We start from the raw sequence: 27,854 nt of genomic DNA, 5'->3' as shown, positions 1-27,854 counted from the left end.
CTAACGAGTAGGGACAGTACCTTATCCTGTGAGGCCTATGGCTCTAAACGCCTCAGGGTTTATATTGGGTGAAGGAGCAGAGTGGAAGGGGGACAAGTGAGAGGGGCCCAGAGTGTGGCCACGAGCCAGCTGATAGACAGGAGCCTGCCCCAAGTCAGGATCCCAAAGGGACAGGCCTGCCATCAGCTTGCCATCTGGCAGGGAGGCTGGGGACACAGGTTCCTTTCTAATTCTTCCAGAGCTGACGGGGCTCAGCAGCTCTGGGTCTCCATTTCACACGACTCCAAAGGCACCCCTTACTGGAGGCATCGGGGCCTGGGGCCCAGCCCAATGGAGGAAGCACCCAGGGGTAGGGGGGTTGCTGAGAGAATGAAGAAGGCGCCCGGCCCGGTGTGGACCCGGCGGGAAAGCAGACAAGCCCCTTTTCCCTTCAGAGGGACCATGGTTGGGCAAGGGGGCTGCACATCTGGGAAGAGAGGGGACAGTCCAGACACAGGCCACACCCACCTCTCTTGTCGCTTCCAGGTCCCCGAAGCTATCCGCAAATGCCAGCGTGCTGGCATTACAGTCCGCATGGTGACTGGGGACAACATCAACACAGCCCGAGCCATTGCGGCCAAGTGTGGCATCATCCAGCCCGGGGAGGACTTCCTGTGCCTGGAGGGGAAGGAATTCAACCGGCGCATCCGCAACGAGAAGGGCGAGGTAGTTCCCGACCCCGCTGCCCTCCCCACTCAGTCCAGGGTTCTGGCGACCTCTCCCCCAACCTCTGCTCAGCACCCCCAATCCAGGCATTGCAACGTCTATGTGCTTCCCTCTCCCAGATAGAACAGGAGCGTCTGGACAAGGTGTGGCCCAAGCTGAGGGTCCTCGCCCGATCATCTCCCACCGACAAACATACTCTGGTCAAAGGTAATGAGCTTGCCCATGCTGGCCCGCCGCTGCCCCTCCCCCGCCTGGGGTGCCATGCCCCTGGCTGGCTGTGGTCCGCCCCCAGACTCCCAACGCCCGGCTCCAGGGCCTGCCTAGGAAGTGGGGTCCCGGGCTACGGACGTGCTGAATCTCAGTCTCCGTGTCAGGGAAGTGGGGGTAATGACGGCTGACATGCCAGGGCCCACCCCTTGGCTTCTCCGGGCTAACAGCATGAGTGGAAGACGCCAGTAGAGGATGGCCTCTCATTGTAACAGATGGGGAAACTGAGGCCCAGGAGAGGGAGACAATTCTCCAAGCCACAGAGGGCTGAGCCCCTGTCCTCCACCTAGTCCCACCCCCAGGTACCACCTCGCTGCTCAAGGTCCAGGGAGTTCACCACAAAGGTGGCCAAAGCACGGAGGACTGGGGGCACTTGGCCCAGTCACAGTCTCGAAGGGTTTCCCGAGTCAACCAGGAATCAAGCAGCATTGGTTGACTGGTTCCAGTCCCCAGGCAGGAACCCAGGGCACAGACGCCCCGCTCTACATTCCAGGGATCATCGACAGCAACACTGGCGAGCAGCGGCAGGTGGTGGCCGTGACCGGGGATGGCACCAACGATGGGCCAGCTCTCAAAAAGGCAGACGTGGGCTTTGCCATGGTAAGCCACCCAGCACTGACCTGGCGCAGCACACCAGGTAGGGCCTCGCGTCTCTCTGCAAATCCCAGCCCTGCTGCTCAGGTGGCCGGCCCCGGCCCCGCAGCCTTCTACAGCGAGCTGTGCAGAAATCCAGCGGCCCCTTTCCCCACCACTAAAGAGCACCTGTGCTCTGCCACGCTGACGGTAGCCCACCGTGGACAGGCACTAGGGACCCAGGCCAGTCCTTCCCAGAGTCTGGGGCCCAGAAGGTGGCCAAACCGCCACCTGCTGGCACCGTGAGCCCCGAGCTGTGTGGCCGAAGGCACCCCCGCCCAGGCCTCCTGGAGCTCCTTCTGTAGCGACCTGCCGCTTGGGGTAGGACTAGAACATCTGTTTCCAGCTGGTGGGGAGCCTTGTTTGGAAGCCAAGTCAGGCGGCAGGCTCTGGTGGGTTGAGTGATCATGGGGGCTGGGGAAGGGGCCCATGGACACTGTGTGTGCAAACCCCCCCCAGGGCATCGCAGGGACTGACGTGGCCAAGGAGGCCTCAGACATCATCCTGACTGATGACAACTTCACCAGCATCGTCAAGGCCGTCATGTGGGGTCGCAACGTCTATGACAGCATCTCCAAGTTCCTGCAGTTCCAGCTGACCGTCAACGTGGTGGCTGTGATCGTGGCCTTCACGGGTGCCTGCATTACTCAGGTGGGCACTGGGGACCGCTGTGCCCAAGGAGGATCCTGGGCTCTCCCTCCCACAAGCCCAGGGGGCCTGCAGGAGGCAGCCGGTTTCCCGGACCCCTCCTGCCTTGTGCACCTGGAGCCCGGCGTGGAGATGGAGCCCGGGAGACCCCACCCTCAGGAGTGTGGCCGATGAGGGCCTGCCAGGGGGCTCGCTGCGAGAGCCGGGACTTTCCTTTGTTGCACACTTTTTTTTTCTGTAATTGCAATAAAAATCACATACCGAAAAGTTCACCATTTGAGGGTAGACACACTTCGGTCGCATTTCATACATTCACCGTGGGTCCTGAACATTTTCATCGCCCCTGAAAAGACCCCAACCCCAGTAGCCGCCACTCCCCTTCCCCCAGTCCCGGGCCCCCTTGGAACTACTTTCTCACTTTACAGACTTGCCCATTCTGGAACATTCCATTCAGATGGAATCAAATAACATGTGGTCTTTTGTGTCCGGCACCTCTCGCTCAGCATCGTGTTTCCAAGGTCCATCCATGGCACAGCGCGGAGCGGCACTTTGTTCTTTTCAATGGCAGAATAAAGCGCCATTGTTTGGAGAGAGCGTGTTTTGTTTGTCCCTTCCTCCATCAGTGGGCATTCGGGTCATTTCCACCTTTTGGTGACTATGAATAACGTTACCATGAATATGCGTGTACAGGGCTTTGTGTGGACCTTTTGCTTCTCCCAGAGGGTGAGTGCTGCTCCCACGGGAACTCCGTGTTTGATCCGTTGGAGGAGCCTCTTCCCCATTTTCTCTCTCTCTTTTTTAAGATTTTATTTATTTGACAGAGAGACTCAGCAAGAGAGGAAACAGAAGCAGGGGGAGTGGTGAGGGAGAAGCAGGCTCCCCGCCAAGCAGGGAGCCCGACACAGGACTCGATCCCAGGACCCTGGGATCATGACCCAAGCCGCAGGCAGATGCTTAACGACGGAGCCACCCAGGCACCCCTCTTCCCTGTGTTCCACAGTCCAATTCTCCCCATTAGTGAGTGTCCGGAATTTGTCTCCCTTTGAAAGTTTCTTTTAATGGAGATAAAATTCACATCACATACCAGGCGCTGTAACAGCCACTTGGAAGTACGTGGTTCAGTGACACTCGGTGCATTCGCGGTGCCATGCCCACCAAAGCTGATATGCCCTCTCCTTTCCCCCAGCTCCTGACATCCACTCACCTGCTCTCTGGCTCTGTGGATCTGTCACTTCTGGAAGTTTCGTAGGAATGGAATCACAGTATGTGTCCCTCCTGTGAGGCTTATTTCTAACCGACTCGGAGGTGATGAGAAGGAAGGTGCAGGGCAGACCCCCTGGGTGTAGGAGCTCAGGAGAGCACCCATTGCAGTCTGGGGCAACACACCCCAGAACCGGGCTTGTGAACATCCCACTGACTGTCGGGAGCCCACTTCCTGGGTCACTGCTACCACGTGGGAGAAAGGAGACTGGCAATATTTTAAGAGCAGGAATCGAAAACGTGTTATGTACCGTAACAACAGGGGTGGGGATGTCACAGTTTTCTGGGAAGGTCGGACTCGCTGCACTTCGTGCCAGTGACACGGCCCCCAAGCTGAGTGTCTGCCTGGGAGCCGTGGGTCCACGTGAGGGTGACTGCCTCCTCTCCACAGGACTCTCCTCTCAAAGCCGTGCAGATGCTGTGGGTGAACTTGATCATGGACACGTTTGCCTCTCTGGCCCTGGCGACGGAGCCACCCACCGAGGCGCTGCTGCTGCGGAAACCGTATGGCCGGGACAAGCCCCTGATCTCTCGCACCATGATGAAGAACATCCTGGGCCACGCGGTGTACCAGCTCGCCATCATCTTCACGCTGCTGTTCGTCGGTAAGTCCGCCCCAGGGCGTCGCGTCTGGTGGTGCGAGGGACGGATGATCACCAGGAACCCAGGTCCCCCTGAGGACCCCTCCCTGCCGTCGCTCTCTGCGTGTGCTCCGGCGAGGGGTCACAGGCCCCCCGAGCCTCTGAGGAACCGTCCACGGCTCCATAGAGCAGACAGCGCGTCTCAACCTTCACCCATCCGTGCACGCATCCCACGACCATTTCTCCAGGGGACAATGACAGCTAGAAGCTGTGGGAAGAAGAGCATCAGGAGAAAAGAGAGGTGGCAGGAGATGGAGGGAAGAGGAGGGATAGGAGACAGAGCGGCAGCAGGAGGTGAAGCAGAGCAAGGAAGACAGAGAAGAGGAAGGAGAGGCCGGAGCAAAGGAGGGAGTGGGGCAAGAGGAGGCGGAGAGCCAAAGGGAGAGGATGGATGGGGACGAGCAGGAGGAGGAAGCCGAAGGGGGATACAGGAAGGTAGGGGAAGACGGAGAGAGGAGAAGGGGGAGGAGGACTGAGGGTCAGGAAGCAAGAAGGGGGCAAGGGCAGGAAGAGAGGGTCATCCGGGGAGTCACCAATGGCTGCTCGGCAGCTGCTGCTCTATCTGGCAGTTTCCGTCTTTCGCACTAGGGCGGGGTCTGTCGGTCTATCTGTTCGTGGTCCCTCTCCCTTATGTCAGGGCACTCCGGTGAGCCACCAGGGCCGCCCTCCAGGACAGTGCTTGCTGAGGGACAGGAGTCACAGTGGGGCGGGACCACAAATGTCTGGGTCAGGGCTGGGGAAAATGTTCCTGTCAGTGGGCTGTTCTCTGACTTCTTGGGAGCAGAAGCCTCTTGCGCCCTGCCTGAGGGCCTCTGCCTGGCTGTCCAGGCTTAGGGACAGGGCCGAGGAGGGCCAGCCCACAGCCTCGGATGCCTCCCCAGCCCACAGCCAACTCAAGCGGGCATGCACGGTTTGTCTTGGCGTTTTCGTTCTGCCCCGCGCTTTCTGCAGCAGAGCCATGGGCCGGGCCTTGGCTGCGAGCTCGCGCTGCAGGGTGAGAGTCCAGACTTTCCCTCGGCTCGTGCCCGGCACAGAGCCCCCCGCCCCAGCATCCCTCAGGTGGCACCGGCTGGGAGCCTTGTCTGCTCGGGGCTCAGCTCCTGCCACATACCCATTGGCTTGCAGGAGAGCTCTTCTTCGACATCGACAGCGGAAGGAATGCACCCCTGCACTCGCCGCCCTCGGAGCACTACACCATCATCTTCAACACCTTCGTCATGATGCAGCTCTTCAACGAGATCAACGCCCGAAAGATCCACGGCGAGCGCAATGTCTTTCACGGCATCTTCAGCAACCCCATCTTCTGCACCATCGTCCTCGGCACCTTTGCGATTCAGGTAGGAGGAGCGACCCCACTCTTAGAGCAGATGGGAGAGCAGGGGACCGTGCCCCGCCCCAGCTAGCGGCCTGCCACTCCCGCTCAGAGGCGCCTCTGCCCCTCCTGCTTTCCCAGCCCCTGCCAGCATTGCCTGTGACCGCATATCCTCTCTCCCCACTTTCAAAACATCGTGGCACAGCCAACCCTTCCGGAGAAGCCTAGCATTCAAAAATGGGGGGTATTAATAGAAAACATGAGGTCTAGTGATGGCAACAGGCCAGGATAGTCCCCATGGCTGGGTCCAACCAGGGGAGCCCCCAGTCAGTCAGGAGACAGAGGGGGAGCTAGGAGCCTTTACTGTGGTTTCTAGAGGAGAAACTTACATGGGGCAAGCTGGCTGAGGATAAGTAATTTCTGGGAAACACTTGGGGTTCAGGTGGTCTGGGTCCTGGCCCTGAGTAATTAAAGCAGGAGCAGTAGCCTGGACAGGATAGTACAGTGACGGGGCTGCTCGGAGTGTAGGCTCTGGATTGGTTAGTGTATTTTGATGAAACTCATCCCAGGGAGGGAGGTTCTTCCCCAGGAAGGCGAAACAAGGCAGGAGGAGGCCCAGGCAAGACAAGCTGGGCAGATGTGAAAGCCTCAAGTTTCTAGACGATGGAAATATGGTCCCTGAGGGCTGTAGGACGAGCCTCCTTACCTGTGCCAGGCTAACCCTAACCCTAATCCTACCTCTAACCCTAACCCCAACCCTAACCATAACCCTCTAACCCTAACCCATTAACCCAAACCGATACATTAATCCCAACCCTAACCCTAACGCTCTAACACTAACCCACTAACCCTAACGCAAACATTAACTCCAACTCAACCCCTAACCCGAACCTTCTAACACTAACCCGCTAACCCTAACCTTAACCCTAACGCAAACCCGAACCCCAACCCTAACCTTAAACCGAACCCCAACCCTAACCCTAACCCTCTAACCCTAACACCAACCCTAACCCTAAACCTAACCCTCTAACCCTAACCCCTAACCCAAACCCAAACCCTAACCCCAACCCTAACCCTAACCCTCTAACACTAACCCCCTAACGCTAACGCAAACCCTAACCCCAACTCTAACCCTAACCCTAACCCTCTAACACTAACTCCCTAACCCTAACCCTAACCCTAACGCAAACCCTAACCCCAACCTTAACCCTAACCCCAACGCCAACCCTAACCCCAACCCTAACCCTAACCCTAACCCTCTAACCCTAACCCCATAACCCTAACCCTAACCCTAACCCTCCCATCCCACCCCTGCAGATTGTCATCGTCCAGTTCGGCGGAAAGCCCTTCAGCTGCTCCCCCCTGTCCACGGAGCAGTGGCTCTGGTGCCTGTTCGTTGGTGTCGGGGAGCTGGTCTGGGGACAGGTGAGTATCTGCTTTGTCCTCCTTTCCCAGCCCCAACCGTTACCTGTCTCCCCCGCAGCACCAGTGGTGGCCACGATGTGGGGGGTCGGGGTGCCCTGAGGCCCATGCTTGGGAAAGCAGTCGGTGTGTTCAGGGTCGGCAGCACCGCAGAACAGGACCCAGGCAGATGACGGTGTCAGCAGAGAAAAGACAAAAAAAAAAAAAAAGTCATCCACCTCTCCCCCTTTCGTGAGAGAAGCCAAACATTGTCGCCTAACCTGGGGGGGCTTGGGAAGTCCCCATACAGCTGGAAGTAAGCAACACCCAGCTGCATCCTCCAAGGGGCAAAGAGGAAACTGAAGACAGGCTTTGAGAGGATGGAAATCAAGAGTCAGACACCTCAAGGCCTTGGCAGTTAAAGCCGTGAGAAAAAGATTGCGTTAGGAAGAGACAGCCCCGGCCACAGGCACACGAGAGGCCTCCGGGAGCTCTGCGGCTCTAGAACATCGGTGTAGGAGGTCAAGCCCATGACCCACTTTGCCCTGTGTCTCCGTCACCTCGGACACAACAAAACGGCACAGATGGGGCTCCAACAGCTGTGGAGGCTGGAAGTCCAAGATCGAGAGACCGGGCGGGAGCTTCCAGGCCCCCGGGCCGGGCCATTGCTCCCGCAGCCGGAGGTGACAGCCCGCCCCGGGCCCCCCTACCAGGGAAGCCTCCCTGAGCATCGCTGTCGGGGGACTTGAGCGCGGGGTCGGTCCCATCAGCCTGGAGCTCCTGAGGGGCTGACCTTGGTCTCCGCACACCCCCCGTCCCCCCGGGGCCCGAAGCTGAGCGTGTGGCCCAGCCCAGCCCCAGGCAGACTCTGGGAGTCTCTGGAGAAGGTATTTGGCCCCAGGCAAAGCTGGTCCAGGCATGCAGCCTCAGGGCGCAAAAAAAGGACGTGTGTGTGTGTGTGTGTGTGTGTGTGTGTGTGTGTGTGTCCCCGCCGCACTCTGCCTGCAGGGAAGAGAGTCTGAAGAAGCCATGCAGCATAGACACTGGCCTCAATCTCTGTCACGAGGAGGTGGGCGGTCTGGGTCCCTTGCTGGCCCCAGCAGAGCTCCCACCGTGAAGGGGCCAGCCCCGCTCTGACAGCCTCCTGTCTCTGCTGTCCCTCACCTCTCGTCCCCCAGGTCATCGCCACCATCCCCACCAGCCAGCTCACGTGCCTGAAGGAAGCAGGGCACGGGCCTGGGAAGGACGAGATGACTGACGAGGAGCTGGCCGAAGGCGAGGAGGAGATCGACCACGCTGAGCGGGAGCTGCGCAGAGGCCAAATCCTCTGGTTCCGCGGCCTCAATCGAATCCAGACGCAGGTAAGCCGCCGCCGCGTCACTGGCTGCTCTGCCTTTCCCACCTGGAGAGGGCGGCAAGCAAGCTAGAGGCACAGAGTGGGGGAGACGAGCCCCCTACCAGCAGGGAAACCCTTGGGTCTTGCTGCCACGGGGACAAGGGCCATCCCCAGGTGCGCCTGCTGGCGGGCACGGGGCTGTGACGGCCTATCTCTGCCACCTCCCTCAGAGCCCAGGGAACCCTCCCTGTGCTGGGGACAGGCGTCAGCTAAAGGTGTGTGTTGTGACCAGTCGCTTCTTCTTAGAGGGCACAGACCGCCCACTGTCTGCGTAGCTGTAGCTGCTGGGCCTTGCCTGGTTTGCTGGAAACAGCCCAGCCACAGGGAGGTGACGTTTTTGGGAGGAGACAGCTGCCGGTTACAAAGAGTCTTTGTAGACACAGACTGGGGCCTTGCTGTGCGTCTCAGTGGCCACGCATCAGAACTGGTGCAGCCCAAGGCCTCGGGAAAGTCAGACGGTCACAAGGACCACTTGGCCACGGGCAACCTCCAAGGCTTCACGAGCAAACCCTTCCTGGCTAGCCTTCTTGCCAGAATATTCTGTCCTTGCTGGCTTTTTACATCCTTTGCACACACTCACTGATGATCCCACCGCAGCCTGGCCTCTGCCCACAGCGTCCCAGAGGCAGTGGTGGCCAAGACCTACAAGACCTGCTCCTAGCTCCCGCACGCCGACCATCCCTCCGTCCTGCGTCAAGGCTTCTTCCCAGCGTCCTTCCCTAAGTGCAGCCCTGCTCTCTCTGGTGCCTTGCTGTCCCCTCCGTCCCCCTGTCTGCTCCTTAGCCTCGCATGCTGAAAACCCCACAGACCTGGGGCCACTGGACCCCACAGAGGAGGAAAGAAGAGCCCCACTGTCTCTGCCTCCCGAGCTCCCAGGGACACCTGTCACTCTCTGCCACTCCCATGCCTCCCAAAGCCCCACCTCCGGTCTTTCTCCGTATTCCGTCCAGGACCCCCAACCTCATGCCCCAGACCTAGGCGCAATTGCTTTTCCTCCCCGGGAGTCCCACCAGCGGGAAGAACACGGCCGTGTGCTGAGCCCCGCCCTCCCCGGATTCCCGCAGGGGCCGCTGGGCCTGGGACATGGCCTGAGAGCGCACCTCTCTCCAGATCTGCCTCCAGCCGGGCACGCAGGCTCGTCGCAGAGAACCTTTTACACAATTTGCCCGAAGTGCCCTGCATAGCCGGTGCCTACCCTGCCTGGGGTCTGACGCCGCTGCGTACGAGCTTGCCAGTTGTTGCCGTACCATCCCCGGAAGCCTCATGGAGCTCAGGCTCAGCACCCCCCGCCACTTCTTTTCTCCCGAGGGCCCAGCCTCGGCTTCCACCACAGGCTCTCAGCCTCCCACTGCTTCGCCAGCCTCTGTTCTGCTCGCCCCTCCAATGACCCCATCCACACCACGGCCCTTGTAGCCTCTCGTCGTGTCTTAAGGATCAAGTCCAGAGTTCTGGCCGTGGCCTCTTTACTTCATCCCACCCTCCCTGTGGCCCTGTCACCCCTGCTGCTTTTCCAGACGCGCATTCACTCCGCCTCTGTGCCGGTCACCCATTGGCCCGGGGCTCCCCAGCTCTCCCTGTGTTCCTTTGGGGTGTCTCCTCCTCCCGCAGCAGCACATTGTGAAGCCTTCTCAGAGTCCGCCCCTCCCGCCCCCGGGGCTCTCGGCCCAGGGCTCTGGAGTCAGGGAGGAGCCGAGTCCTCTGGGGAACTTTCCAAAGCTCCCAGCGCTTTGGGATATAGTAGGGGCACGTAAGGTGGCCTCCAAAGAGTCCATGTGGAAGGAGCTGCCCAGAGACGCAGGGCCTTCTCGCCAGCTCTCGGGCTCGTTCCTCTTCGCGTCGCGAACCCCTAGGCCAGCGTGGCCAGGGAAGACTGTCTCAGGTCCGAATGGAACGCTGAGCGCCCAGGGGAGGGGCGGGAATAACTTCCTTGCCAGATGGCCAGGTGTCCCCTCACTGCCTCACACCCGACTGTGAGTCCCTGCCCACCCCATCCTGGCCCTATGGGCTCTTGTCTGTCATGCCCCGGTCCAGCTGCGGAGCTAAGAGCCAGCGTGAGGCAGCTGAGGCGGGGCGTGGAGCATCACCGCCCAGGCTGGTGGTCGCTTTTCCAGCCGCTGAGATAGCAGCCCTGCCCAGGGTGAGGCAGCGGGAGGTGGGTCGGCGGGGGCCCGCCAGCTGTGTGTCAGTGTCTTCCGTGTGCCTGGGGGCTCTCGGGCTGCCTGGCTAGTGGAGCAGGTCTCCTCACTCAGAGTCTTGGAGTTCCGGGTCGTTCTGATTATCACCGCCCATATAGACACTGGCTAGTCAGGTCACCACTTTGTACACGATGAAGGGGGGCCCAGAGAGACGGGGCCTCACCCCAGGTCACCCAGTGAGCGCCTCTGTCCCCTGATCCACTAGCATAAATTCATGCTCCTCAAGAACGCTGAACCAATTAGCTACTTTTGCTAATTTAAGAGCATCTATTCTTTTTGATTCAAAATACCTACTTGAAAAACAGAAATAAAGTCCCCCAGCTCGTTTGTGTACCCCAAGCCAAGGGAGTTGCCCTAGATTTCTGGATTTTGCGAACAACAGAGTTGCTCCCCAGACTGTGGCGGCCGGCACAGCTTTTCATGTTGCTAAGTAAAGGCATTCTGTATAACCTGCCACCTGCTGTCCCCATCCTTTCATACTAACCTAGCAATACGCCAAAGAGTTGGGTGGGGGGCATTCCCAAATAAAAAAGAGTCCTTAAAAGCGAGCACATGGAGCTTGTCGAAGCGGTCACAACGCGGTCTACTTCCTGTTCCATTATGAACCAGTGAGAAACTTCAGCAGCAACTGAAATTTTGTGGGGTGGGGAGCAATTTTGAGGTATTTTGACTGATACTATCATCCCATCGGGACACCGGGAGGAGAGGCCAAATCAGGGGCAGGAAAAGCATCTTTTCCTTCCCTTGTTGCCTTTGCTGCCATTAGGAATGCCCTCTCAAGACAGAGTTTAGAGACCTTTTGGCCATCCAGGGAGAAGAGGCCCACCCCTCAAAGAGAGGGTGGCAGGCGGCACGGGTCCTCTTCCTCCAGAGCATTGGGGCACAGAAGACACTGTGCCAGACCCCCGTGGCCGCTCAGTGCGCCTTATGCATGGGTCTCGGTGGGGCTCGGCAGCGACAGAGGGCGAAAGTCTTTTCCACCGCGTGTCTCGGAGTCAAAACGATGCACATGTTCCTTTGGGTTGGGGCGAGGGAAGTCCGAGCACTCGAGCTGCCTGCTTCCACGAAGCCTGGCCCCGTGTCAGACCCCGGCTGAAACTAGCGGTCCCACAAAGGCGAGAGTAGGTGGCCAGCATGCATCAGGAGCCAGAATTGCTTTGCTGCTCATGTCATTCTGTGAACCATATGGCACTTTCCAGAAGTCAGATCCACCTTCTAAGGTCAAAAGATTCCCCCCCCCGCCACCCCCCCTACCGCACCGCCAACTGCATCCCTACAAGGCATTCCCAAAGAGGAAGCCAAAAGTGTGCCATGTCCCACAGCCTGGGCACACAGTCGTCTCCAAGGAGGAAACATTCAGCCACAGGTCTGACTCACCTCCCAGAGCTCCAGGCCAGTGAGAGATGGGGTCAGGAAGTCAGAAGACACTGGGACTCCTCGCGAGTTCGCCACATGGTTCTCAGCACCCATAGACCCAGTTCCCTTTCGACACCTGGGAAACTTCAAGGGCAGGGGACAAAGCAAAAGCCATCTTTGCTCACAGGACCCTCCGATCGCTCTGCTCCCCTTCCTGCCATACCTGATACGACAGAGCAGGTGCTTTTGCAGAATCTCCCAGCTCTCTTTTTAAGTCCCTTCTTCCCCTGAGGCTGCCCACCGGGGAGCTCCCTTGGTCACTTGGAAGGGGCGACGGCCACAACTCCGCACGAGGCAGGGCAGGCCAGCATAGTGAGAAGCAGTGGACTGTTGCTTGGAGTGCTGTCTACCGAGGAGGGGCTGGGGAAGGCTCCCCGTCCCCACACTCTCGGTGAGCACAGCCGCAGGGACACTCGTCCTAACAGGAGGGAGTGTGCCCTATTCTTCCAGTCTGTTGGGTGGACGTGTCCTGAGCTAGGGGAATGGAGTGTCGCCAGACACACGTGCTTGTTGACAAGTGGCTTGCAGTGAGCACAGGGTGACCGCAAACGGCTCACCGGGACACCGGGGTGGGGGGCTGGAGAGCCTTCAGGGGCCACAGTGCAAACGGTGTCCCTGGTGCTCAGCAAGGCCTCCCTCTCTTGGTGGCGACACAGAGGCCGGCCTCAGCCTTGACCACGGCCCCATCAGAAGCACTGGCAGCTCCCAGGGAGCGGGGTGACCTAGATGAGGCTTCTCCGTCCCCACGTGCCCCCCCGTGCCCCCCCGCGCCCCCCCCTCACCCAGCCCCACCCCCTGCGGTCGCCGGGACAGCAGTGCAAGCCAAACTTTATCTCGTTTTCTCTCCCACAGATGGAGGTAGTGAGTACCTTCAAGAGAAGCGGTTCATTTCAGGGCGCCGTGCGCCGGCGGTCTTCGGTCCTCGGCCAGCTCCATGACGTAACCAATCTTTCTGCCCCTACTCACGTAATTCTCTCCGCCGCCCATCCCACCAGTGCCGCTGGGAGTGAGTCTTGAGTCCCCTTTTCTCTCATAAATGGCATCTCTGGGGAGAAAAAGCCTCCCCGCCTCTTGCCTCTCTTCTCTCCGGTCTTGCGGCCTCCGCTCACGGTCACGGTGCTTCCCTCCGCGCCACCTGGTCCGTCCCGCCCCGACGGCGCGTCTCTCCGAAGCCATGTTGTTCCCTTACGAAACGGAGTGACTCCATGGCACTGCTGGACCTTCCGTTCTTTCCTTTGTTTGGTTTTTTGGTTTCATTCAGTGCTCCTTCTGTCCTTGGTTTTCTTTTCTCGAACTTGTCTGCATTTGCCGATGGTTCTTCACGAACTCGGGCCACTTCTGGTGGTGTCTGCTGTTGGGGAGGGGCCTTGGCTGGGGTTCCGTGGAGCAGAAGGGAGGCCCACGGGCTCAGGGCTGCCTCGCAGGGCCGGAGAGGGAGGCAGAACACTCCAGGCCGCCTGCTCGGGACGAACATGGCAGCTTCTAGAACCCCCCTTGAGGCTGGTCTCCAAAGGCAGTAGACCAGATGCGGGCTTCGGGAGGCCAGGACCTCACGTCCCCGGGTGGGCTTGGTGGCGGCCAGTTGCTTCTGCCTTCGCCCTGAGCCCGTGGTACGAGAGATGTCTCTGGCACATTTCCACTTGTTTCCCGAAACACCCTTGCTCTTTCCTGAACAGGCCTCAGGATTGGAAGGTCTTAGCCTGATCCGGTCCACGTTCTCTCTCCTCCTTCGTCCGAGAAGCAGGGAGAAGTAGCTTCCCTTCTCTGTTCTGATGAAAACTTTCCACCATGTTGGTCACATTTTAAAGGGAACCCAAGGGCTGTCCTAAGAGAGGTAGAAACTTCCATGACTGTTCACATCTTTTTGCGAAGAGTAAAGGACGACTACCAGTGCCCCGAACCCGCCACCCTATGGCTTCCCTAGCAAGCGAGAATGCAGGGAACGGTGTGGGCCTTGCTCCCTCCCAGGGCCTCCTGCTTCTTGTAAAGATCAGACAGTAACCCTTCCAGTATGAGCCCAGAGCCCCCTCTGGGATGGTTCAACGCTTTCCTTTCCTTCCAGTGAGAGCCGGCACCTTCCACCTCTCAGCTCCGTGAACACAGCCGTTAACTGTGCCTTTTTCCCTCACCAGACTCTGGGATTTTCTTTTTGCTTGATTTCTTCTCTTTCCCTTTTTTGCTTTTGTCTTGTCTTTACCCCCCCCCCTTTTTTTATTTTTCTTCCTCTTTTCTTTTTCATTTTCTTTTTTTAGGAACTGGTGAGAGGTCCCCCGTGGGGCCCTCCTCTTGCTTGTACTGTCGTTTCAGGCCACTCTGCCCCTTCAGGAAGGGACGTGGGCCACACCCACCCCCGCCGGACCTCCTGTCCCCTGCGGAAACAGCATGTAGATGCGCACACACCCACCCCTTCCCCGGGCCGCAGACCGCACACACCTCCAGCTGCCTTGCACACTCACTGGGCCTCCCCACCTGGGCCACAGATCCTGACCATCTGCCATCACCGATCGGCTGGAAAGCTCTGGCCTTGTCCCAGAGGGGTCTTGCCACCACTCCACCCAGGGGGTCTGTGGGAGGTTCAGCGACAGGCAATTGAGGACGGAAGTGCCCCTCGGTCTCTCGCGAGCCCCTCAGCTAGGGCCTGGCTGAGGCAGCAGCACCTTCCTTCCTGGAAATGAAGGGACAAGGGGGGCGTGAGTCTGCCCAAGGGGCACAGAGCGACCTGCCCCGTCCCTCCCTCTCCCTTGACTTTTTCCACACGTTTCTTTGCCATCTCTCTCTGCACCTCCTGTCTGTCTGTCTGTCTGTCTGTGCATCTGTCTGTTGACTCGAGAAGGGAGGCAACTGACAGAGCCCCCACTCCTCGTGCCCCTCAGGCCTTCTCCACTCCAGGGCCTGCCCGGGCCTCCCCTCCGGGAACCTGGCGAGGCCCGCTATCTCTTGGCTCCCTCGGAATTCCTTGGCCTTCCTCCTCTTTCTCTTCCTAGCACCTTCCTTCCTTCTGCAGCCACCCTCCTTCCCACTTTGGGGAGCCCCGCAGTGCGTGGCAAGAACAGCTCGAGAGACACCACCCTTCCCGCTGGTCATGAGCGTCTCCAGGAGGATAGAGCTAGTGCCTGACCAGAAAAGGGGCCACTGTCCCATCCGCTGTCCCACCTGTGAGGAACAGATGACAGGGCCCCGGTGAGAGGAAGGTGTCTGAGAAAGGCACTGGTGTGGCAGCAAGGGGGTCCCAAGGTCCCAACGCACAGGGCCAGCCTCAGGGCTCATCCCATTTGAGTGGCAGCAACTCAGAAAGGACCCCCCTCCCCCCAACACACACACACACACACACACACACACAGTGGAGGAAATTGTTGGTTGGGGACATGCCTGCTTCCGGAAGCCACCAACCCAAACCACTTCCTGCCAGCATCACTGTGGGGCAGATGGTTTGGAACTCCAAACTGCTCCACCATCCAAGCAGTGAGGACCTAGAAAAATCATTCAGCCCAGCGCCCTCATCGTACAAAACAGGAGAAGGCCTGGCACAGGGGGCCGGGGAGCCGCTGGCCCTCACCCTCTCTTGGACCTGACCAGAAGGAAGGCAAGGTGCAGATCGCAACAGAGCCCCGAGCCGAGCCACGAGGCAGCTTGGTAGAGGGTGCAGTGGTGACAGGCCACGAGGTTTTCCCAAGGAAAACCCCAGCTCTTTGGAGAAGGCTCCTATCCTCTTCGCCCCCAGTCCAGCCAGTCTGGCCCTCACCCACATGCTGGAGCAAATCTCTCCAACACACCAGGGCCTCTGGTCTGACATCACTCATACCAGGACCGCCGGGCTCTCCGGGTGGAGGGCGGAGAGCAGACACGGAGCCCCAGGGCCAGAGGGAGCCGTAATGCTGCTCACCTGCATAGGTCCCTGCTGTGGCACCAATGCTAAGAGGTGGCAGGAGGACATCCTCAGAGCCGGAGGGAAAGGAGAGCTCCCAGAGGGGTGACCAGGGAGGGTTAGAGAGGAGAGGTCCTTGGGGCTCGGCACACCCACACTCACACCCGCCCACCCTTTCCAGCCGAACCCCGACCCCCACAAGGCTTCGCACACCCACATGTCTTTGCTCGTCCTGGATTTGGGAGCCTCACACCTAGGGACCTTGCAGCCCCAGGATGGCTCGCTCAGCCTTTCCATTCTCAGCTGGGGTGTCGCACCTGCCCCTCACGGCCATCACCTCCTGGCGTGGGACCTCAGCTTATCCTCCAGAGGCCAGGCCCTGTGAGCGGCTCACTTAATCAGCACTCTGGTCTCGTGATAACTAACAGGGAGCGTGATCCTGTCCACCCCCCTCACCCCCGCTGCCCCTGCTACTAGAGCTGCGAGAAAGGTGTGGCCTGAGATGGGGTACTGTGTTCCCTCAGGTTTATCCCCAAGCAGCAAGCTGGGTGCCAGATCGCTGCCTCCTGGGGGGTGAGCGGAGACACACACAGTCCTGCCCCAGCACCCCCTCCTGAGCCATGCTTCCATAGCCTGCTCCCCCCAGCTTGCCTCAGGGGCTCCCCCATCTCATCAGGGCCCTCCTGCCACTGGCCTGGGCCCCCGTATTGGAACAGAGAGGGCTCCTGAACCAGCCAGGTGACAGGGCCCGGGGCGGGCAGCGAGTTTGGTCAGATGCGGCCAGAAGGGCTACCTCTGGGCCGCTGAGCTCTGACCGCACCAGAAACAAATCATAGCCATTGCTCTATTTTAATCGCCTTCTGCATCCAGAAAGCCTTCCATCCAACTTGGCAAAGCCGATGCCAGGTAAGCCCCGACAGTCTCCTTGGGCACCCAGTCCCGGAGCCCAGGGCAGCGGGCTCTGCACACACCGGCAGGGCAGCCGCTCCCGGAATTAAACCAGCGCCGTGGAGGAAGGAGCCTTGCACAGCCAAGGCAGTCTTGCTCGCCGGCGCTGGCATCTTTCTTGGGAAGCTCGATTGATTTCCAGCCAGGCCTCTCCACTTGTGTTCCCGAGGACAGCGCGGGCGCTGCTTGTCAGTGATCTGACAGCGTTGTTTCCGCGTTGAGAAGGGCATGAGCCCTGCCTGGCCCGAGCCTTCCTGCAACCGTGGGCCCTACAACAGAGAAGGGCCTTCTGGCTAATTCCCAAAGCACATGCTGGCTCACTGCCTACGGTAGACCCCAGAACCCCTGCTCCGAGCCCCACCCGGTAGGTACTTCTAAGCCCACTCCCAGGGTGGCAGCCAGAGCCCAGGAAGCTCAGGCCTTACTCACGGGCCCCACAGCAGGACGTGGCCGGGACGAAATGCAAGGCCGGCCACCTGAGAGGCCCAGGACTCAGCCCATGCCTGGTTCTGCCCAGGGCCACAGAATGTTGCGATCAGCAGAGGAGCCTGGGCTCTCCCGGTCCTGGCACAGGTGCCAGGATGGGAGGTGATCTCTGCAGAGCTTGCCGGCTGTTAGCATTCGTGACTTGCTGACAGGCACAGAGTCCGCGCTTCGCTGGTCTGAGGTTCGAGCCCTCCCTCAGTGCAAGGGCCAGCTCTGGACTTGGCGTTTTTACATTTCCTAATTCCATGGTGAGGAAAGGGAAGCTTCCTCTTGGATTGTGGGTCTGTCTTTGCATACCTCTTTGTGTTGCGATCAAGCCCTGAGCCAATCTCGTGCCCACAGGGATGATTTGGGACCTGGGAACCCCAAAGTTCCCCTGGCTCTCCCCAGCTGCTATGTTCAGAATTTGCTGTAAACCCAAAGCCTGAAGGCCAGGAGAGCAGAAGGTCCCCTCCCTCCCACAGAAGATTCTGGATTAGTGGCTGGTACAGAGACAGGAGAGGGCTTGGAGGGAGCAGCAGTGAGACAGAAGCAGAGGGTGGGAAGCCTGGGGACCTCTCCCCACCCCGAGCCTGCGGGTCTCCCGGCACTGAGAAGAAGAGGCCAAAAGGTTGTCAAGCACAGTTGCTGTTGTTTCTGTTGTCATCATGGTTCAGGAGACTTGGCTTTTCTTTTTCTCTTCTTTTCTTTGCCTTCCCTTTTTGCATTTCTTTACTTGGGTGGGTGGTCCCTGGGTCCTTCCCTCGCCTCCCGGTTGTCACACCCCCTCCCCACCCTCATCAGCGCCTGCCTTGCTAGAGCCGAAGTGGAGCACAACCGCTTGTAGCCGTGACCTTCAGCCCCTCTGCCCTTGCCCCACGCACCGCTCAGGAGCACAGGCATCCCTTCTGCTTTGGCTCTGGGCCGCTGGAGTGGGGCTGTGGCTTCGAAGCCTCACCCACCCTGTCCCCGCTGACGGAGCTCAGGGCTCCGGGGAAGGCTGGCCAGCACTCACCTGTGAGGGCAGAGGGCGGACAGCAAAGAACGGAGAAGTAAGCTCGTGTTAAGTGTAGATGGTCACAAGCCGCAGAAGAGAAGAAAGCAGAGCAAAAGAAAGGTGTTTTAGAGAAAGGTTGTCTGGGACAAAGGATCGAGGTGTGAGCCGAGTTCTGAGGACAGAGAAAAAGTTCACATGGGACACTCTGGCAGACGCACAGTCTAGACAGGGGAAAGGGCAGCTGTGACGCGGCTGGGGGAGGCTCGAGCTAACTGGCCGGAGGCACTTTGGGCAGCCGCCCGCTGAGCTCTTGCCGGCTGCAGGCACTGTGCTGGGTGCTGGGAGCTGGGGAGGTCAGCGAATGGGACAGACTCCAGTTTTGGGGGCCTATGGAAAGGAGACAGAGGAGAGAATAATGGCGTGGGGCAGGGGTGAACTGAAGGTGAGCCACAGCGCGAGATGGGAGGGCTGAGACTGTGAACAGAATAGGCGAGGGGGAGCCGTGAGGCTCAGGGGCAAGGAGACGGAACTGCTCGTGCAAAGGCCCTGAGGCAGAGGTGTGCAGGTGGTGTTTCGTATTCAGTATTCTCTACAGTCTGGAAGCCAAGGCCTGGGGCAGTAGAGAGGAATGAGCAAGAAGATGGCCTGAGGCAGGCCCTGACTTTGCGTGAGACACCTCTATGAGGCAGGCCCTGACTATGCGGGAGACACCTCTAGGAAGGGTTTAGACCCCTCCCCAGGGTGCGACAAGTTCTGGCTTTTGTCTGAAAGGATTGCTTGGGCTGCTCTGCAGAGAATCGACTGCAGAGGTAAAGGGCAGGGGCAGGGAGACCAGGGAGAAGGCGTAGGGTGGAGGGTGAAGGGAAGGTGGCCAGCAGAGCCCCAAGTCTGGAGATAGAGGTGTGGGACTCACTAGCAGACAGATGGTAGTTAAGACCTTGGCTGACCAGATCAGTTAGGAAATGTGTGGGTGTAGAGGAAGGAGAGAAAATGTCCAAAGATGAGCCCTGGGGCCCTCAGATGTGAGGAGATGGGGAGAGGGCAGAGAACCATCTGAGCCGGGAAGCAGGGGTGTGGCCCGAAGAGCACTGCACTCCCAGATGGGGAGGTCGCTCGGGAGAGGGGGTCAGGAAAGAACCAGCCATTGTAGGCAGCTAGAGGGGACTATGGCCCCAGGAGAGTCTCTTTTAAGATAAGACAAATGAGTAAGCTAGGCAAGGGAGGGGACAACACCCTTGAGTGGGTGCAGGGGTGAGGTGCCAGGCAGTGCAGGAGCAAGCAGGGCTGCCTTTCAGACATCGGGAAATGCGGGGTACAACGGGCCTCTGTCGGATCCTCCTCGGCTCTCCCAGACACCTTGGCTACAACCCGAGGGAGGCATCTTTATTGGAAAGTGCTTTTCCTGTCTTTCTTTTACTCTTAAGTTATCTGACAGTAAAATGGACTTTTTTGGCGGGGGGGGGGGCTCGGTTCGGTGCATTCCTGTACTGCACGGAGTGGACCCAGGGCAGCCCCATCGCCTGCTGGAATGCTTGGAGGCCCCCACCTGAGCCAGGTTAGGGAGGGTGGGTGTGATTCAACAGTCAGGAGGGAGGCTGCGAGGGACCCCGAAGATGTGCGCCACGCAGGCGGGAGCCAGGGAGGACTGCGAGAGCAGGCAGTCGGGGTCTCTGCCCTTGGGGGTTGTGAGAGGCAGAGAGGCCCTGTTGTGAAGAGGGTGGGGACCTGGGGGCCATGGGACCTGCTGAGGCAGGGCTCTGGGGTCGGGAATCGAGGCGCCTCTGTGGTTTGGCCAGAGCCCTGCACGAGACTGGGAAGACCAGGGCTGACCTTCAGCCTCCCGCAAACTGATAGACCTGTCTGCCATCCAAGGGACATGCGGGACAGCAGGGCATGCAGGGAAAGGGTGCAGCTGGCTGCAGACATAGGGGGTACGAAGGGTGTGTATATATGCTGGCCCTGACAGCCTGGAGGGTGGCAAGGTCCCTTGGGAAGTGGCAGAGATGGAGAGATGGCCCAAGGGACTCCCCCTGCAGCTTGAGGAGGCGCTCCTTCCGCTCAGCCTTGGTCACTCTTTTGCTGGGACCCCCTGAACTCTGCCGTGGGGTTGTTCCGAAGCCCCCCGTGTGTGAGCTTGGGTCTCTGGGGCAGGCCTCTCTTCTCGAAACATTTGCCGGTTCTCACCAAACCCATCCCAGGAGGTCACGGTGCCCTTCAGGGTCGGGTGGCCTGAACGCACCCCATCAAACTCCCAATACCAAGCAATCTGTTAACAGCCCGAGGCTTGAATGCGGGAAAGTGGGACCCGAAAGAGACTTGGGATGACACAGGTCTGCGTGAGCAGCCCTGGGCCCCGCTTTGGGGACTGAGCGACGGAGCGACAGCTGTGCCATGCTCTGTCTCTGTCGACAGGACCAGACCGGTGACGAGACAGTGATTAAAGTGAGTCTGATTATACTTGGGAGGAGCACCCTGAGGGAACATTCCAGAGCTGCAGAAGCTGGAGAGGGAATGGCTGGCTGCCCTTTTTGGACAAGGACTTTGGAGTTCAGCCAGGCACAGGGCGTCCTGAAGATGGGTCTGACTTTATGACCCAGGTCCAAAGGAGGGGACAGGCTCAGCTAGAGGAAAAGGTGTAGCTGGGATCATCAGATCACTGCTGCCAAACTTACCACAAAGGCACCCAGGGTCAAGGGCAGCAGGATCTGGCTTGCTGTCCTTTCTGTGGCTTGAGGTGCGCTGCCGACAGCTGGAGCAGGTTTTCCACCACCGGCGCGCCAGCTGCTACAAACGTCCCGGGAGCCCCCCCTTCCCCCGTGCTGGCCCCAGAAAAGGCCCAAATAATGAGGCCACATCTGCAATGACAAAAGAATTCTCTTCCATTAAAAATATGAACGATTCTTACGTCAACTTCTGGGTTACCCCCTTTCTCAGAAGCCAGTCTGGGAGAGTTGAGAAACTGAGGGCGAATCTTTGGCCATCTGTAATCCAGAAGGTGTGACTTCACCGAATTCAGAGACAGCCAGATGTAAGATTTGGAGTTAGGAAGTCCAGTTTCACGGAGCCCTCTGGCTGACTTTCTGCACTCACAGGGCTGCGAGGCTCACGGGGCTTAAACTGATTTCGCAGCGCTGTGCTTGGCGGCGCAAGGACAACTCCAGGACCCAGGCCCTGGAAGGTCCAAAGGGATTCATTGTCAGCGGTGTGATTCATGGTCTAAATGTCACCATTTAGGTGACAGCTTTTAGGGGGCAGCAAATTTCTCTTATAAAGGCCAGGTCTCTGTCGCAACGACCCAGCTCTGCCCAGGGATCAAGAACTGCATTGCAGAGACAATGCAGAAAGGAAAGGGGGTGGCTGTGGGGCTGAGAGCCTGTGTTAGCCCGTGGGCCACAGTTGGCCAACACCTAGTCGAAACCAAGAAAGCCAAGTCCTAGAACCTTTGACGTGGAAATGACTGTGGGACTGATGCTATGTCCACCCACTCACACAGGGAAGAGCCGGCTTGGCTGCTGGCTCACGCGGGGCCCAGCAGAGGCCTTCCCTTCGACTTGAGCTTCTGGAACCAAGAGGGAGCCCAAGTGGAGGGGGACCAGGGAGGGAACGAAGGGAGGCCTCAGCTCTGTGACTCGTAGACCTGGGAGCAAGATCCGGCCGGAGTGGGGGAGGGGGAAGGGGCTCGAGTTCGGCTTGGGACAAGGGCCACCGTAGCCAGGGACCAGGGCACTGTGGGAAGCTCTTCCCTGTGGAGAGTTATGCTGAGGTGACATCTGTCAATGCCAGTGGAGCAGCCAGGAAGCGAGATCTAGAGAAGAGGGAGAACATGGCAGATTCCAGGGACCAAAAGAAGTTATGTGGCTTAGAAATGGAAGAGGAGGAGGACAGTGCAGGGTGAGAAAGGCTGGAGGGGCAACGAGCGCCAGCTTGCAAAATGCCTGTGATGGCAGGACACGCGGAGGCCAAAGTGTCTGCGGAGGGAAATGACAACCAGCCAGAGGCGCCCAGCCACAGGCAGGGGCCTGTCGGAGGCATGAGGCATGGTTGCGTTGGATCAGGGCATCCAAGCAGGACGGGCTTGGTGGGTGCAGTCGAAAGTGGAGCCATTTTCAGTGGAGGCGGTCGGGGCTGGGAGACGGGCCAGGGTGAATGAACCAGTGCTGGGGCTCTGGGGCGCCATGAGACAGAGGAAGGAGAAGTGGGGGAGACAGGGCCTGAGCACCCAGTGACATAGGAGTAGGGCCAGCAGTGGCAACTCAGGGAAACCGGGAAGAGTTTCCAGAAGGAGTGTCTGTCAGATGTGTTGGGTGCCCCTGAGAAATCAAGTAAGACGAAGACACAGAAGTCGCCCCTGAACATAGCAGCAGAGACTGATGGCCATATGGGTCTGGGCACGATGGGGGCTGGTGACAGGCACGAGAGCCAGAGGGACAGAGAAGAGGTCTATGGAGAAGCCAGGAAGGGAGACCCGCTTGGGAGAGGCCAGTCAAGTGCCCACAGACTGGAGACTTTCTCTTATCAGAAAGTTCTGGGGACTTTCTGGTAGGAGGAAGGGGAGGTAACGGCCCAGAGTCTCACACACTGATCGCTCTCGAGCTCCAAAATACGCGCCTGGGTCGGCCCAGAGAAAGCCACTGCCACTTGCCCTGCATGTGGATCAGATGACGAGACGCGGACGCAGTCCCGGGAGCCCTTAGCGCGACCAGGCAGAGCGGCCCCCGTTGCTCCGTTCGGGTGGAAGGACCACTGCCGTGGGTGGGACTTGCCAGCACCAGCGCCACTGACCGTCCTTCCCGCCTTCTCTCCTTCCCGCCCGGCTGCCTCCCTTCCCTCCTTCCTCCCTTCCTGTCTTGCTCCCGCGCTCCCTCCCTGCTCCCACCTCCCGCTCCAGATCCGGGTGGTGAAAGCGTTCCGTAGCTCGCTCTACGAAGGCCTGGAGAAACCGGAATCCAAGACCTCCATTCATAACTTCATGGCGACGCCCGAGTTTCTGATCAATGACTACACCCACAACATCCCGCTCATCGATGACACGGACGTGGACGAGAACGAGGAGCGCCTGCGGGCCCCCCCGCCCCCGGCCCCCAACCAGAACAACAACGCCATAGACAGCGGCATCTACCTGACCACGCACGGCACCAAGTCAGCTACCTCGTCAGCGTTTTCCTCCAGACCCGGGAGCCCGCTCCACAGCGTGGAGACGTCCCTCTAGGGAACTGCTCTTAGCGCACCGCACACGCGCGCGCGCGGCCGGCCGGCGGGGGCCTGCGAGGAGGGCACGGCCAAGGCGGCTGCGGGGTGCTGCGGGGTGCTCGCGCGGCCCTCGCGGGGGGCCGCTGCACCCGAGGCGTCCTACCTGGCACTGAGGAGGAGGAGGGAGAAACTAGAGCGTGAGCAGAGCTGCGTTTCCCGTTTTTCTATCGAAGCATTTTTTTTAAACGAACACTACAGTTCCACCAGACATTCGCCGTTGCGGCTGTGCGCTGGGGCGGGGGGCTGTGCTTGGCACCCACCCGAGAGCGAGCGGACCCACAGGTTCGCACAGGAGGCCCGGCCAGCCCCCCGCCTCCCCGCCGGGAGCCCCCGGCAAACGGACCTGCACCACCGAGCGCCCTCCCCCAGGACACACGTGCGGTCTGTATGTGTGCGCGTGTGTGCGTCACCGCGTGTGTGCGTATACACAGATACGTACATATATGACCCGATGCATATTTAAAGAATAAGGAGCTATTTATCAGCATGATATTTCCATTCCTCTTATCAGGTGTTTTCATTTTGAAATTTCATTATTTACTGTGGCAAGGTTTTTTCAGGGAACGGGACTGCGAGAGTATCTTTTCGGTTGCTTGGCCCCCCCCACCGCTGCCCCCCACCTTCTGCCCAGCCTCTGTGCTCCAACCTGGTCCTCCCTCCTGCACGGTTCCTGGGAGTGTTGCTGTGCAGATTCCTGAGAAGGTCGGGGAGAGAGACGCGAGACCAGGACGGTGAGAATTGGAACTTCTGCGCGTTGAGACCCCTGCCTATGGGGGCGGGCCCCTTTCGGTGGAATTTTTTATTTAAAAGGAAAATACCAAAGTATTGATGAGAATGATCCCCTCCGGTAGGTGGAAAGGGGAGTTTTGCTTCCTGTGCCCTTGAGTTTCAACTCCAAGTCCTGAATTCTGGCTGGCGGGCCTTCTTTGTCCACGCCCCAGCTGCCGCCCCCTCGGGAGAACCCGGAACCCAGAGCAGCCCCAGGACAGCCAGGTCCAGAGGTGGGGTGGGGGTGGGGAGAGCACCAAGAGTCAGGCAGAAAGTGGAAGAGGAAGAGGTACTGTCCAAACCCAAGAGGAGCTGATGCAACTGCACCCAAGAAGTTGGGCTGAGGGGTTTGTCGAGTGACTGGGGCCGGTTCTCAGTCACCACCTGCCAAAGCACTCACTGAAGGACAACTGTGACCCACGCAGGCGTGGCTCTGTGTGTGCAGCCACCCACGGGGACATGGGGGAAGCCGACGTGGGAGCAGAGACCCTGGGGGCCCCTGTGGCTCAGCCCCACGAGCCCAGAAGGCTGAGGAGGTGAGCTTCGCCGCGCTGGCCGAGCACCCTGTCTGCAGGCGGGAGAGCTGGGCCTGGGCTCCCCAGACGGTTCCCTCGGGGACCTCTCCCTGCCGTATGGGCACTCCTGGTGCCAAGCCTCAGTTTCCCCTGAATGCACACTAACCAGGGAGGGAAATGCAGAAAACGCAGAGGGTCCTTTACCTGCCGAACGCGGCTGTCTCGTGTTTTGCCCAGAGGTGATTGAGGCCCAACCTGTGCCTCACACTTGGGCCAGAGCTGAGCAGGAGTAGTCAAATCTCAGGCAAAGGAGTTCCAGTTAGACGAGAAAATCCCACTTAAAATGCCAGCTACAGATAACTTAAAGCCATCCCTTTATTCCAAAGGGCACATTGAGAATGTTACCCATTTGTAAATTGTTCCCTAATGTCCTTGTTCAAACAACAAAAAGGGCAACTCAATCTGTTGAGGGTCTGTGTGTTCTTAAACTAGAAATAAAATTGGAAATCTTTCAACTGAAAAAGATAAGGGGCATATGCTCTGCTCATGGGCTTCTGTTCATTCCCTCTTGGAGACACCTCGGAAGAACGAACGGTCAGCATAGACCATCCGCCCTCACTGCTGCTGTACAAAGTTGCCTCCTGTGTGTGTCCATTGTTTAGTCCCTAGGTTGCCTTTCCTCGGAGTGTGGGGTTCAGAAAAGGGGCGCTATGACCTCCGATTGTTGCTCTGGCTAAGGGACCTGTCTTGTGAGGAAGCCCCCCTCTATTGAGCATATGATATGGAATGGCTTGGTCAGCTGTGTTCAGTTAAATATGTTTTACATTCTTACCTGCCTGTTATAAAGATGAACAAAAAGTATCCTAATGAGGAAGACCGGATGCATAATAATTTAAAGTCTGTACTTGAATTTCCTAATTTAAAGAATAGACCAAAATTTCTGTGTATTAAAAAAAAAAAAAGAAAGAAAGAAAGAAAGAAAGGCTCCTACAGTCCCAGTTTGGGTAACATGTGTGATTTATTAGTTGGTGAATTCTCGTTTGCAATGAAAAGGAGGTGTCTTCATCTGCTTCGCCACCACTGAGATGAGCCCCAGGGATGGTAGAGCTCTCGGCCGGGTGTGCAGTCCCGGTCCAACCCTTCTGGAAGGAAGAAAGGGCTCGCCTGCCCTGTGGGGGGTCAGAGGCACTGTTAGCGAAGGTTTGCATGGCAGTGCTCTGTCTGGACCCAGAGGGGCCTCACCTGAAGGTCCAGGCCAGCGTCCTCCAAGGAAGGTGAGGGCAGGGGCCACCAACCCAAACGCACATTTTTTTTTTCTTTTGACTGCTGCAAAATACATACACCATAAAAGTCACGCTCCAATTTTAAGCAATGACATGAAGTACTTTCACGGTGCTGTGCAGTCATCCCTCTTCCCCATCCGTCTGCAGAACACTTTTATCTCCCCAAACTGAAATCTGCTCACATTGGACACTAATCCCATGTCCTGTGCCCCGCCCCCACAGCCCCTGGTGCCCTCTGGCCTTTCTGTCTCTTGGGGTCTGACTGCTCTCAGAAAGCCACAGCAGTGCAGGCAGATAGTAACTGAAACTGGCTGATGTCACTCAGCACCATGTCCTCAAGCTTCATGTGTGTTTGTAGCCTGTGTCAGAATTTCCTGCCTTTTTAAAGCTGAAGAACATTCCATTGTATGGCTAGACCATATTTTCTTTATCCACTCATCCACCAGGGGACACCTGGATTGTTTCTACCTTTGGGCTACTGTGAATCACGCTGCCGCGAACACGGGTGTACAAATACCTGGTTGAGTCCCTGCTTTGGGGTCTCCATCCAGAAGTGCAATTACTGGGTCATCTGGTAATGCTAGGTTTAATTTTTTGAGGAGCTGCCACACTGTTTTCCAAAGCGGCTGCACCATTTGCAACCCTTTGAAACCGCCCCCCCCCACCAGCAGCGCACAAAGGGTGTAATCAGAATTCCTCTTTAAGCCAAAGCCAGGGAAAGAAAACCCATTATTTCTGTCATTCACTTGCTCACCGGGTCATTCCCCTCTCCATCCCTTCGCACGCCTGCAGGCCTGCAGCGGCAGAGGAGGGGGGGGCAACTGTGCCCTGCAACCCAGCCCCTCCACTCTGCCAGCAGAACCACAAAGGCAGCTCTGGTCCAAAACTTGCAAATGACCACCACGGCGACCGGGCCAAGACTGCCCACATCGTCTGTGCCTGTTTCCATTTCACCTCCACACATCACCCCTTCAAACTTGGCAACACCAGTGGATGCCTTTTCCAGGGAAGCTGCCAAGAAAGGAGAAAAATGGCTTCTAAGTTCCCTCCCAACCACCAGAGCCCATATGTCTAAAAAAGGCAGAAAGACCAGTAACAGCAAACAGCAGACAAACAAAAAGCAAAGAGCCCTTGCTTCACAGAGGTAGGAGTCCACCTTGAACCGAAAGGCCGAGCAAGTCTAGATGGGGGCTCCATGCCTTGGGCAGGGAGCTGGCACCTTACAGAGGGTGTTGCGCACCCCCCACATTGCTAATTTCTGCCGTGGGAGACAACTGGGCAGCACTACAGCACCCATCCCTGCACAAAGCTGGCCGACAGTTCACCACCCAGGAGCACCCCTGGGAGCAAAGGTGCAGCCCGGGAGTCTGAGGAAGGGCCGGTAGGAGTTGACAATGGTGGTGGTGGGGGCGGCGGGGGGTGCAGAGCGGGGGGCCTAAAATAACAAGACCATCACCCACCCCCATGCTCCGGGGGCCAGAAGGCAGGACTCCAGGTGCGGGCAGGCTGGCCCTCCCCCTCCCGAAGGCTCTGGGGGCTGATCCTTCCTTGAGTCTTTCAGCGGCTGCTGTCGCCACCATCCTTGGCCTGCCCTGGCTGGTGGGCGCCACTCCTCCTGCCGTCACGAGCCCGCTGCCTCCTGCCTCCGCGCGGGCCACCGCCGCATCTCACAAGGACACCAGTTGTCTCGGATGCAGACCCAGCCTACTCCCATAGGATCTCACCTCACACTGACAATAGCTACAGAAAGCCTATTCTCAAACAAGGACCCACCCCCACGTTCCAGGAGTTGGGACAGAGACACATCCATTCGGGGAAACCATTCACTCAACTGTGGCTGGAAAGGAAGAGACCAGCCAAGTCCCTCACAGAACCCGGATTGCCCCCCT

At 58.6% G+C, this 27,854-nt stretch overlaps 1 protein-coding gene across 4 annotated transcripts in view; it reads left to right on the top strand.

Annotated features, from left to right (window-relative positions):
• ATP2B3 (ATPase plasma membrane Ca2+ transporting 3) overlaps positions 1-23,400 on the top strand; it is a 55,886-nt gene extending 32,486 nt beyond the window's left edge. For 2 of the 4 annotated variants that reach the window (XM_044235251.1, XM_044235252.1), the window contains exons 13-21: positions 526-705; positions 825-912; positions 1,466-1,572; positions 2,065-2,256; positions 3,905-4,118; positions 5,280-5,491; positions 6,784-6,891; positions 8,046-8,228; positions 23,038-23,400. In XM_044235251.1, coding sequence (XP_044091186.1) covers positions 526-705; positions 825-912; positions 1,466-1,572; positions 2,065-2,256; positions 3,905-4,118; positions 5,280-5,491; positions 6,784-6,891; positions 8,046-8,228; positions 23,038-23,358 — 1,605 coding nt within the window. In that variant the 3' untranslated portion in view covers positions 23,359-23,400. Of the gene's footprint in view, positions 1-525; positions 706-824; positions 913-1,465; positions 1,573-2,064; positions 2,257-3,904; positions 4,119-5,279; positions 5,492-6,783; positions 6,892-8,045; positions 8,229-12,726; positions 12,881-23,037 lie in introns of all 4 variants that reach the window. The other 2 variants (XM_044235254.1, XM_044235253.1) reach the window with 2 other exon arrangements.
• Positions 23,401-27,854: the final 4,454 nt, after the last annotated feature.

This window comes from Neovison vison, chromosome X (assembly GCF_020171115.1).
Source record: "Neovison vison isolate M4711 chromosome X, ASM_NN_V1, whole genome shotgun sequence".
Lineage (NCBI taxonomy): Eukaryota > Metazoa > Chordata > Mammalia > Carnivora > Mustelidae > Neogale > Neogale vison.
This window is presented reverse-complemented; position numbering and strand designations above follow the sequence as displayed.